General features: G+C 37.0%; 2 protein-coding genes across 3 annotated transcripts in view; both read left to right on the plus strand.

Annotated features, from left to right (window-relative positions):
- Svil (Supervillin) overlaps window positions 1–13,388 on the plus strand; it is a 162,216-nt gene that overhangs the window by 141,444 nt on the left and 7,384 nt on the right. The window contains exons 11-13 of one of the 2 annotated variants that reach the window (XM_068286528.1): window positions 2,164–2,211; window positions 2,253–2,526; window positions 2,602–2,757. In XM_068286528.1, coding sequence (XP_068142629.1) covers window positions 2,164–2,211; window positions 2,253–2,526; window positions 2,602–2,757 — 478 coding nt within the window. Of the gene's footprint in view, window positions 1–2,163; window positions 2,527–2,601; window positions 2,758–13,388 lie in introns of those variants that run through there. The other variant, XM_068286523.1, reaches the window with a different exon arrangement.
- LOC137574143 (uncharacterized) lies at window positions 6,995–11,855 on the plus strand. The gene is given in 3 exon segments (XM_068286281.1): window positions 6,995–7,144; window positions 9,893–10,532; window positions 10,535–11,855. Coding segments are annotated over 2 exon segments (1,044 nt in total). The 5' UTR covers window positions 6,995–7,144; window positions 9,893–10,093; the 3' UTR covers window positions 11,140–11,855.

The raw sequence follows: 13,388 nt of genomic DNA on the forward strand, positions 1-13,388 counted from the left end.
CCAAAAGGGCAATTACTGCATTAGAGAAAACTATCAAACAAAGGCACAAGCCAGGCTAAGACAAACTAATATCAATCGCGTGTCTGCACTTTGACCTATCTACTCTCCCCTACCCCCCTACTTCCTACCCCTTCTCAATATTCTCAAATCTATATATTTGATGTGTCTGCAATTTATCCATTACTTTGATTTGCTTAGCTGAACTTTGAACTTTTTTCAAATATTTCCACTATACCATCGAACTAATTGAAAATATTGGAGAGTGGAGAGATGAAAGGATGAGGACAAAGATGAGACTCAGATTGAGGTTGAGGAGGTGTGCTGCCAGGTAGTTTGGCCTTCAACTAAGTTGAGTCTATCCACTTGAGTGCTTGTCAAGATTTCCACACAAATTAATATGCAATTTAGCTGTCAGCACTTTATGTATGTTTACCTGCTTCTGTGCAGGTGTGAATTCATAGCTTCGTTTGAATTCGGCTAAATGATCCGATTTGCCTCCCTCTCTCTCTCCTTGCCAGCTGCTTGCCTGCGTGGCTTAGACTCACTGTCTGCCTGGCCGGTCTCTGGTCTGGCCTTATCACACAGGCTCTCGTTCATTCGACTTTGGTCATTCGGCGGGTTTAGTCTTAGTCTGTCTCTGTGCAAGTGCAAAAACTCCTTTGTGTCCCTCAAACTGTGTATCTAAGTACAAGTGCTTGTTAAACTGTTTTCAAGTAAGTAAGCGTTTATGTGGCGTGTGTGTGTGTGCGAATGTGCGAATGTGTTTGTTGCCAAATTCAAACAAGTTCCTCCTCGCTTAGCGGTTTTTTAATGTTGAAAAAAATGCCTTGCCCATTTCATTTTTAGTTTGGTTTTTTTTTTCGTTTTTATGTCTTTTTTTTTTTTCTTCTTTGACTCATGTTTGGAAATTCCGATTTGTGAGAGAGGGAAAGAGAGCGAGAGATAAGAACCATACAGAATCCAGAATCATGTAACAAATGAAACTTGTCTCTGTTTTTGGATGACTAATGTTCTCGGGTCCAAACGAGAAGGCTTTGTGTGAAAAATCTTTCAAATATATACCATATAACGGTCAAGACAAAGGCAAAAGTTGATGATGAGACGAGACAAAGACCATGCTCATTGATGACATCTTTCAAAAGAATCATCAATGGAAAACCTCTTGAAAAAGAATTGCACCAACCGAATTCTTTGTCTCTGTCTACCACACAAAACAATTTTTTTGACAATAAAAGAAAAATCCAATTAATATACTTACATATATACAATTTTTAACAATTTGTTAATCAAAAATGTTGGCAAACTTTCCTAATTATAATTTAAAAGCTTCTTAAGATTTGCTTCACCGTTTGTTCTAGGTGTTAGTAATGGGGTTGACGATCCTTTATAAATTGAAATATAATGTCAAATCTTTTTATTTTAGCTGTGATTATGTCCAGCTTTCCATTATAATTAGATCCTCGCTGCCCTTATTAACTCGCAATTACCTGAGATAACAGCATTTTGGCCATTATAAACAACTTGACCATTAATATTATGGTCAACTAATGCAAAAATGTGTTAAGTTTTAAGGAAAGGAAAAAAAGCATTCCCTTTTTTTCATCATCTGTTGGTCATTGAGAAATTTTAGCCAGCCCCCCATATCTATTAAAGGAGAAAGTTTTTTTTTTTTTGTTGGTGTGGAAAAATCCCAACAAAAAAGGCAGCAAACGTCGATCCGATCGTCAATGGGTCTTCCTGTCTGTCCGCCTGTGTGTGTGTGTGTGTGTGTGTATATGTGTGGTTGTGTGTATGTTGGCCATGTGCATTCATTCTAGAAGAGGGAAAACTCAATAAGGCAGTTCAACTTTAGTCTCCGGTCCGGTTCGGTCCGGTCTCTTTCTCTCCTCTCCCTCATTAGTGGCTCAGAAAATGCCATGTCACGAATTTTCTATTAATGGGCCACCAGAAAAGGCATAGAGAAGGTGAAGCAAGGAGGAAGTCCATTGAGGGAAAAACGCACGTTTTAGCACTGCATTGCATTTGTGTATCTGGTCTCAATCTGTGTGAGCTATCCTCTGACTTTTCTGCACTTTAATTGCCACACTTTATGCACACACACTTTAACTGGTCTTATCCGATTGTTATTTTTATTTTGTTTTTCTTTATTTTCATCTGTTACAGCAATCTACTGAACATTGCAAAAAGTAAAAGTCACTCGGGCATATCAGCAGCAGCGGCAGCTCCCCACCACCAATCCCACCTGGTGGAATATCCATTGGCATTGGCCCACAATTGCCCCCACTTGGCACCAGCAGCATCGGTAGCGGCAGCTTTGTCAAGTTACGTCATGTGGATAAAGACAATGAAGTGAATCCAAAGGAGGAATCAACAACAACATCAACATCAACTGAACACACTACTGATAAGCAAGAAGAGCTCGATAAAGAATCTGAATCAGGTGCCAGCGGATCAGCGGCAGACACTTCCAGTAAGGCAACCGCTTTGCCCGATTTTCTTCAAGGCGTGCGTCGCTCATCGACTCAGGTGAATAAGACCCATCATGTTCTTGACCCACTGTCAATTGTTGTGACTCATCCCATTGTGCGGTGTTCCCCTTAGGTCATGGGCCCCGATCAGCGCACAATATCCATAGCCAAGACGGGCTCCATTGCGGATCGTTTGGCGGCTCTTCAAAAGAGCGGCGAGGATGATTGGAAGAAACGCATATCAAAGCGCGATGAAGTCGATGATATACGTCGCGAAAACTTTGTAAATGTAAGTAGAGAGTCAAGTAAATTTATCTATTTTTACCCCCAGTCAAAGACTGGGCTAAGTTTTAAAGCATCATATCATGCGTGCCATTCATGTGGATGATGATGATGATGATGATGTTGTTTAGCAACCGCAACGGATCTCAGGTACTCGATTGCGTGAAAATAATTTCCTTATTGTTAAACGTTTTGTTATTTGCAATGTTGTTTTGCAAAGCGTTAAAATTGCCTACCTGTATGTACTGCCTGCCAGCCAGCCACCTTGCAATGACATAAGAGAAAAGATATCGACAATCAAGATGAAAAAATATTTCAAACCAAAAATGGAGACGATTGGGAAAACACCTAATTGATATCATTAGAATTGGAATTGGAATCTAAATTGAACTAAATTGAAGTTTAGGACTAAGAAATGGCTAAATTTGCACCTTAATGTATGCAATAGATTGAAATTAATTGCAACACATTTATAACTTTTCGTGTCTTTTTTTTAAAATTTATTTTTAGGCAATTTTTAGTCTGCATATGCGCAGAATATTCAATAAATTTATGTTATCGCATAATATTGAAAGTATTTGTCCTTCATTTCCCCCCCTCTTCTTAAGTCACAAAAGACACATATAGATTAACTTTGGAATATTAAACAAATATTTATCTTAGTTCACTAAATCTAATAACTGAAAAACTCCTAGATATAATCTATCTTGAACTAAAATTTCTCAAATTTCAGATGTGAAATTTTTAGTTTTTCAATTGAAGAAGTCAATAATTAAGATGTACAATTTTTAATTTCTGTTGTGCGTTAAATTCTATTTTGGCCTCTCTGCCTAAAAGCGATTTACTATTAACAACTTAAGCAAACCATTGCATATTTCTGGGAGCCGTTTGAAATATATTTACATTTGTGCCGCAAAGTAGGCAACTAAAATTCAGTAGATGAAAACAAAAAGTGCAAGTGCTTAGGCAGATTTGTGACCATGAACATATATTTTTGATTTTTTTCGATTTTTATTTTCGCTTTAAACACTTTTTTTTTTTTTTGGGCATGTCAACATTTTCACTTTTTGTGCGAAAATGCCATTGATTTCCGTTAGTGGACTTGGCCAATTAGCCGAATTTGACACTAAACCAAAAATTGTTGAGCACTTGTGGCAATTGAGTTTAGTGAACTTATTTCCACCACCCCTTTCTCCTTTCATGTCAGGCTAAATAAACGATTACTTCTGCGCTACATAATTATGCGGGTAGACAGAGAGCGGCAAGCAAGGTCTTTTCCCTTGGCTAAATTGTACAAGTAATCACATTTAATTACATGGACTCCGCCTCCTTACACTTTTCTCTATGTATGCCAACACAACACACAAGACACACAGCATCTTATAGCTGTGTTGGTGGCACTGATCGTTGCCTGATGGATGGATGAATGGATTGCTGGCTGACTCTGGTGGTGGTGGTGGGAGAAATTTTGTGAAGAAATCATGTCAAAGCGATCTTCTGACCCACACACCAAAACCAACTCACTGACTGGCCCCGGTCTGGCCTGGCATGGCAAATGAGTTTTGAAGTGTTGTCGCTTTTGTTATTGTTGGCAGCGAATTACACGCTTCTTGGAGTTTCTTTCGTTTTTATTATTTGGGGAGGCCACAAGTGCTCAAGTATTCAACGCCTAAGCTCCAACACACAGTGGTATTAAGATCAATAGAAAGTGGCTGCAAAGCTCTACATAAATAGCTATATTGGTCAAATACTCACAAAATTAAAGACAATTGTTTTAAATTTTGAAAAAAAAAACCTTCCACAAAAAAAAAAAAACAAGATGTGAAATTAAAGAAATTCCATTTAAATTTCAAACTAGATATTCTCTTCTAAATGAGATGAAGTTTTTCAATCATTTTTTGGTATTTCATCACTAAATGACGGCAACTTGAACCACTGTTAATGCATTTGGCTTTGTACCCTCATTTTGCCGCCAAGATGACACTTGGTGCACAATTATGGAACGTTTTATTAATAATTACGCGTAAATTTATACATAAAATTGTAAGTTCTATGCCCGTTTTTTTTCCCCATATCTCTTTTTAAGAGGGAATGTTTGTTTAATCACTTTTGACAAGAGAAAAGAGTTTCCTTTATTTTGTTCATAGTTATAATTTAGTATAATTTATCAAGCCACGATCGTTGAGGCAAATGAAAATGCGCATAATAATGCATTACTAAGAGAGAGAGAGAATCATAGAGGATGAGGCAAGGAAGAAGGACTCGATGATGTTAGAGGAGAACAGTTGAGAAGGGCTAGAACAGATGATGCAGCCGGTCATGGTAGTTCTTTCTGCATCTTGTTGTTGTTGTTGTTGCTGTTGTTGTTTCTGGTTGTTATGGTTAAATATAGATACAGAGAGGAGACCAGGCAAAGTCGTCGTTGTCTTGGCTGCTTGCCACAGCATCTTTTTCTTCCTTGCTTGGTTTCGCCTTGGTCGCGAAACTTCTTTCATTTTGCCATAATTTTTCTAAACTTGCCTGCAGCATAAGCAACAACTTAGTCTAGGGCTGAGACTGACACTGGGTACTTGGAGCCTGTGTTTGGTCTGTGCTGGTCTGCTGGGCTATTGGGCTGTTCTGTTCTGTTGTGTTCTGCTTCTAAGTAGAAGTTGCTGTTGTTGCTGTTGCCTGCCTGCATTTGATCTCTGACTTGATCTTGAACGTGCTCATCTTCTTCTTAGTTAGTTTGTTGTTTTTTTTTTTTGTTTTTCCATTGCTCGTGCTCGTGCTGTTGTAAATTGTTTTGTAAATTTGATATACTACGCCTCCTCTCCACGGCTCAGTTTGGTTCTCTTTCTCTCTATTTCATTTTTTTTTTTTTTTAGTGGGATCGTACTTCATTATTATTACAGTTGCTGTTGTTGTTGTTGTTTTTGGTAGAGAGAGAGACGACTTGTTCATTAGTCCATGCCCTGTCAAGTCAAGATCTAGCAATGACAACACAGTAGCACACAAAAGCTATATAAAGCTATATAGCTTGAGCTCAACTTCTAACTGCCCCGCTGGGGGTAACCATATCTTTACTTGGCTCGTTCTGTCTGACAGTCTTTGTCTTCCTTAACGACAAAAATAACAGCAACAACAACAACAACAACTATTCATGTATCTGTATCTGTGTCTGTATCTGGCCGCTTGTATCTACAAGCTGCAAAAATGCCAACAGCGGCTGCTGTTGCTTCTACTTATTGCTGATTATTTTTATTGCTTCTGTGTTGTGATTCATTATTTCTCTTTGCTTTTACCACAGCAATCCCTGTACCCCTCCTTTCACCCGCCTCGTCCCTGTGATAGATAAGGTGAACTATCTGTCTATATAGAAGGAAATGTGCTTTATTTTTTGTTCTTTCTTTTCCTTCTTTTTGAAACTTATTGAATTTTTAGACAATTGCATCACTTGCGTGAAGAATGTGTTAGCCATTGAGATTGATGATGATGACGATCTGAATCATCTTCTTGAAATGATAATGGGCCTTGCCCCCAAATACTTTTGATATTTGCATTCCCGAAAATTCAATTCCTTTTAACATTAATTAGAGCAACGACTAAACTTATACTCTCTAACAAGATCGTTAGATCTTTGCTCTCGCTTTAGTTGCAATAAGTTCAAATCGTAGAATATTTATTTATCTCTTGGAACTAAAGCTTACAAATGGATAGTTATTGTGATGCAAATTCATTGGATCAGAGGATCTCGATCCTCTTTGGGATGACTTCGCATATACCCTATTTAGTTTAAAGGGTGGAGGATGGCCTCTTCCTTTCTGGTTATTCGCCTTTCTCTCTCCCTACGTTGATCTTGTTTTATACGCCTAATGAGAAGAGGGACTCTGTCTTACCATCAACATCATTGTCATGATGATTATTATCATTATGTTTCTCTCTCTCTCTATCTCTTTCTCTCCGTCTCCCACTCGTTGTGCGATGTGTCCTCTCTGAAAAGCCGGCTTGGACCCTCTCACATTCTCTTTTTCTCTCTCTGAATCGGCTGTGGCTCGAATTCCCACTGAGGTTTCCCTCTTCCAATTGAAATTTATGATATTTGCTTGCAGTTCAAGTCGCGACTTCAATGCGACTAGTTGGCAATTTTTTACGCCTTTCGTTCGATTTGGTTTTTCGTTTATTTTATTTTTTTTTTTTTTTTTGTTTCCTTTTTCATGTGATTCGCTGCTGTTGTTGTTATTGTTATTACTATGCAGTATTATTATTATTTGCTGCCGGTTTCAATTGACATTAAAATTGATAAGCGGCAAACTGAAACTAAAAATAGAGAGAGCAGGAGGCTCGTGTCTCAGTCTCCGTCTCCGTCTCTGTGCAAGTCTCAGTCTGAATCTTTCGCTCGTATTGCATAAAAAGTAATGTGAAGTGATTTCCTGAAATGAAAACAGCAAAAAAAAATTGTTGCATAAACTGTCAAATGCATTTAGCAGGAAGCATATTAACATAATAAACTATAAATATACATATACGATTTTCTGTCATTTTGCACACAATGTGAAAAATAAAAATGTTCAAGGAATATATAAATTTAACTTAAAAAGTGTCTCAAGGCTGGACACTCGACTCTTGCACACACACACACACACACACACACACGGTCTAATGCATTTGCACCTTCTCAAGATGAGGCTGATGATGATAATGATGATGAGTAAATAAAAAACCATTTGGTCATTACAAATCGTACGAATTGAGAACCAGAACCAAAACCAAGACACACACACTCATTCATTTTATTTAAAAATAAAATGCCATCTGTTTTGACTGCATACTCAATGTATGTACCCAATATATAGAGGTACGCGATATCGCCAAGAAAAAAAAACTATACATAGGAAAACACATATATATTAGATGGAAAAGATGACACAAATTTTTGCGCTGCGACAGCTCGGAAAATCAAATAATATCAACAAATTAACGAAAGGCAAATGTCATATAAGTATAAATCACAAAGAGGCATTTGTTAATAATGTTATTATTATTGTTGTTGTTGCTGTTGCTCTACATTTTCGACATACAAGAGAGTGAGATAGTCTGTGAGTTTTTGTTTGCCTATGTCGCAGTCGGTGAGTGGAGCAATAAGAACAACAACAATAAGTAAAACAAGAAAGTCTGATAAAGTTGGCAAATATGAAAAAGACAACAAATTCTGTTGTGAATTTCTGTTTTAAGAAATATGCAAATATTTAAAGATTAACTACGAGAGAGAGAGAGAGAGAGAGAGAGAGACTAAATTTAGGAGGCTGGATTAATTTGTTAAATAAGTGTAACTAATAATGAAGAATTTGTTAAAGTAAATGGATAAAATTAGATCTTAATTTCTCTTTAAATCAGGGAGAATAGTTTTACTTCTTTAATAGATGGCTTAGCCAACAATTTATGGCTAACTAAGACTCCCTTTCATTGGTAATGAGCTGGACTTTTAATCCCATCAATAATTGGTAAACTAAGTTAGTCATAGCTTGGAAAGGTGGTTTAACTATTACTTCTTGGTTGAGAGCGTATTTTTTTGACGCTTCTTATTGAAATTTTGCTTCTATTTTTAATGAAGAACAAAAAATGGTTGGTACAAGGCTGTTCAAAAAGTCTGCGACCTTCAAAGGTAGGCGGCTTTTGATTCGATTGCATTTCGTTTCATTAAAATCAGAAAAAAATATCTCTGAAAGTATTTCGAATTTGGAATAACCCTTTTAGGACAATATTCTAAAGAATAATTTAAAATTTAAGCTAAAGAAAAAAAAAAAGATCGAAAATTCCTTTTTCCCAACCAAAGCTCCCCCCATAATTGTAATATGTCTCTAGAGTAGGGTTCATTATTAGTTTTAAATCGAAAATCAAAATATTTTAAATGAAAAGTTATTAAAATTACAAATTGCAACATTTTGGACTAGTTTTTTTTTGTCCTTTCATATCTGTTTGTAAATGTATTGCAAATTTAGGTCTTATCTATCATTTAACTTTGGATAGCCGATCAAGCCCATATCTATATAATTGAATACTTATATCTAATAACGCGATATAAATTTATTCTATCTATAGATAATGAGACTATTGCTCACTTTTAAAGGTATCCTTGGTTGATATATTTAATATAAACTCAGCTGACATTATCTTGGGGCATTGCAGTCTTTCTTTTTAGCAAGTGGGCCCCACTGTAATTTGTGATATATAGAAATTAAAAACGAAGAATACAGTTCAAGTAATGGCGACTGAAAGAAGTTCTTTCATCATTAGTTAGAGAGGAATCTTCCCTTGCTCTTTTCGTTTGTTTTTTGTTTTTTTTTTTTTTGCCCGTATTGCAACGACGACCAACAGCAACAACAACAACTTGACCCAAGAACAAGAATTCTGCGCGAGTGCAGCAGAGCAATAGCCGGCAAACGTCCAAAGAAGAAGCTCCCCATAAAGCACAGATCAAGAGCGAGAAAGCGAAAAAGAGAGAAAGAGAACAGCCCCCCCAATTCAGCAAGATACAGAGAGTGAGAGAAAAAAAACGACGCGCGCAGCTTTGAATAGTGAGCGACCTCGCCACTATTTCGTCTCCATCGTCAGAGTCGTCGGCGTCGTTAGTTGGAGGAGACCCAACAACGCCAGTTAAGTTTAAGACGAGAAGCCAGAGAGAACGACCGCGAAACGAACGAACGACGCCACGGAATATAAAATGCGTCAAAAACAGCAACAACAACATTTAAAAAAGAACGAAATAATATAAAGCCATAAAATTTACGAAATATAAAATTATAGCCGGTAAAACAAGAGAGAGAGAGAGAGAGAGAGAATATTGTAAAACGGATGATACCTGAAACCCAAATCAAAAAAGATAAAAATAATACTCGAGGACCAAATGAAAAATCTATAAATTATAAAGAAATCATCATCATTCCAAAGCAAAGTGCAAACCAAAGCGGACAGCACAAAAATAAAGGTGTGTGTCCCTCTGTGTATGTGTGTGTGTGGGTGTGTGTGAGGGTAGAAAGATAATGCAAAATATATGAAATCCTTTGATAAATATTTTGCAATATTTTTCAAAAACTTCAAAACGTTCAGAAAATCGTATTATCAATATGTATTTAAATATCATAATTTTGTATCCTGTTTAGAATGTGTGCAATGTGATGTCATCAACAAGAAAACAAAAAAATAAAGAACATTTGCAGCGAAGAAAGAGAAAAGTTAGCCAAACGATAACGATTTCAATTTTTGACCCGGATAAAGTCAATAAAAAAAAATTTAAAACACAAATCAATTTTCTGATAAGAAAACAAGAAATTACTGAGAGCAGCCGCTAAGGAGGATTCGCCATGTTGTCGTCGGACTATATGGTCTATGTGAACATGGCCTGGGAATGGGCCGCCTGGTTGCCCTACTTACTGATCACCTATGTCTTCCTCACACTTTTGCCCAAATCCGTAGTGCGTATGAAGCATTTTGCCAATGCAGATTATGAGGCGAATCGCAATAAATTTCATCGTTGCTATGGGCCAGAACTTTGCTGTCATGTGCTGGCCCAGGAGTCATCTGCTGCCGCCAAGCAGGTTAAACAAAAGGCGCGGAAACCGGTGACAAGGGTCTATCCGAAGCGTCAACAACAACAGCAGCCTCAGTCCTCAGTGGGGCATCCAAAGGAGGAGTTGCCGCCATTGCCAGTGCCCGTGAAACGAAGCAATGTGACGAAAATTGCGCGCATGTTTGAGACAGGGAACACCAGCAGCAGCGGCAAGCCGACAACGCGTGTCTCTCCCTAACTCTGCCCGAGATACGTATGTTTGGGGCCAGCGAGGAATCGAATGAGTCCACACCATGTGCCTCACGCAAATCCAGCATTGCCTCACATCTGCGTCACATAGAACAGGCCATGCTCCAGCTGGAGGAGGAACTGCAAAATCATCACCATCAGCCGCAGACGCAACAGCATCCAGCCGCCGAGAGTGTCAAGACATCGTCCTCTGCGATCGTGGCGACGCACAGCGATTGGGAGCCAATGGCCGTACCAGTATTGAGGCATGGTTCTCGGCGTGGCACCTCAGCCACACCCTCAACAGCCTCGCCCTTGTCCTCCAGTTCACCAGAGCCACCGGCATCGCCTGTGATGTTGCGTCAGCCGACTGACTTTTGCCTCGATCTCAGCATGGAGAATATCTTTCAGGCCATTGCACGCAGTGCTGAGGAATCAGATAGTCTATCGCCAGTCACCTGCATCGATGACATACTCTCCGAGCGTCGTTTCTCTCGTCCCTTGTCGGCCTACTCCATCACAGATTTGCTAAACGAGGAGCTGGCCTCCTCGAATTCGTCAAGCACGTGTCACCACTTGGATGAGGAGACCTATGTGAATGATGCGAGATGAATTGGCCAGGAATTTTTAGAGATAACTAGATGATTGTTTTTTTTTTTTGTCTTTGTCGATCAGCGTCTGTCTGTGTGTGTGTGTGTGCGAGTGTGCCATCATCAGATGAATGGGTCACCCCCTGCCCCATTACACTGGTTGCTTTTGTTTTCGAATGACTCACAAATATTCGTATGGTCACAATTTCATTCTACATCTACATACATACATACATGCGATAAACATATACTCTCATATACATTATATACATTTTACATGCATACAATATACATAATTATATACATAAACATTAAATGTGTAGAATTTAGTCAACGCCGTTGTTGCTTACCAATTCTTTGCTCTATTATGCATTTGGTTTGTTTAATTGATGAAAGCTTAAACAAATTGAAATCGAACAAGGGAAAACACTGAGAAAATTCGTGAAAATTTTAATCCTAAATTGTACTTACTTTCCTGTTCTGTTCTGTCTTTTAATATTTTTTAACGTTAAAAACTGTGAAAGGATAGAAAATGATGTCTCAATGTTTCAAGAATTGTAAATTGTAATTTATCAAGAATTTGTATTTAGTATTATTTATCCCTATAATCCTATATGCCTATATATACCTATATATATATATATATATAGGCTTATCTATAAATAGAAACACAATACAAATAAAAACGTTAACAACGAGACGTATTCATTAATAAATAGTCATTTATTATCTACAAAATTTGTGTTCTAATAAATGTTTAAACAGCTGAGCCGAAAATTGAGGCAAAATTTTTAGAAAATTGCTTTTGCCTTTTGCTTGTTTTCGATATTTGTTTTGGGGTTTCTTTTTTTCTAATTCTGCGCAAAATTCATAGGTTTTCAAGGTGTTTTAAAACTAAACTAATAGATAGAGGATGTTCCAACTGGAGGCAATAGAGGATCAAAAGCATGAATATTTTGAAATATTTAGAAATATCTCAATGGCCATTTTAACTCTTGTTTCTGCACCCTGTATATATTTTGTATAGGGTAATCGTCTTCATCATCATCATCGTCATCGAAGCGTGTCTTTTCGCAAAAGCCAAAACAATTTGTCAAATAAATTGATGCGCGAATCCAACTCTCATGAGATTTGTTCATTAATAATGGATTTTAGTCAGAAATGTTGCCACAAGCAATTCTTCTGTGTGTAAAGTGAATCTAATTCTTTGATTGATTTGTGGTCAAAATACAAATTTTTAGCAAGAAAAATGAAATGACTTGATGTGATTCAGAAATAATTTAGACATTTAAAGAAAGTCTTTAACTTATTTTAATCTACTTGCTGTGTGGACTTTGTTCGTTTTGAGTGAGAAACCTTTTCAACCATTTTAAATCAACAACTCTAAGGCCATATGTAAAGACATATATCTACTTTGTATTTGTATCTTCAATGAACTTAGCTCTGTTAGCAATGTGAATGAACTTTCTGTGACCGTTGCCGTTGCTACTTATCAATTAAATATACACAGAAATGTACATATGCCTCGCGTTTCTTCTCTTCTCCATTTGATATGAGAAATTTCAATGGATTAATTCATCAACAAAGAATTACCAACTAAATGGAAAACTTCCATTCACTGATTTAGATTCCCCCCTTTTTTGCTATGTAGATTTTACGCTATTGGCCAAATGCCCACACAATATCCACTATTATACACTTGAACTTGACTAGACCAAAAACAAAATAACAATAGTTTTGGCTAAATTGGCCAAAAAAAAAAACAAAACCAAAGTCCAGCAAAAATCGTATGGAAATTTATATTATATCATTAGCAGACAAACAACTCTTCCTATTTGGCATATGCAATATATGTACATATGTATGTTTTTGTTTATATCCAATTTAAAATGGAATAAAAAAGATGAAACGTAGAAATCAAATACTTGCAGAGTGAAGGGCACTCAATTGAACTGTTCTCTACGAACATGCAAAAAAGTAATTTATTTTTATTTTATGACCATCAGTTTTTACTTAAATGCTAAAACCGATTGGGAATTACTAGTAAATTAAGGGGATAACAGACAGAACAGTTTATAACTTAAAAGTTTATCTTAAATTAGGACTTAAAAGCTCAAGAGTGACAACAAATTGACCCAGATTAAGTCAGAAAAAGTTTAACACTAGGACTAAAAGTAGAATCAAATAATAACCAAGAGATTATTGGGTAATTAAGTTAACTTTGTCAAAAGCTTAGTGAATGTTTAAAACAGTTTATTATTTATAAGCAAT

This window comes from Drosophila tropicalis, unplaced genomic scaffold, assembly GCF_018151085.1.
Source record: "Drosophila tropicalis isolate 14030-0801.00 unplaced genomic scaffold, ASM1815108v1 contig_443, whole genome shotgun sequence".
NCBI lineage: Eukaryota > Metazoa > Arthropoda > Insecta > Diptera > Drosophilidae > Drosophila > Drosophila tropicalis.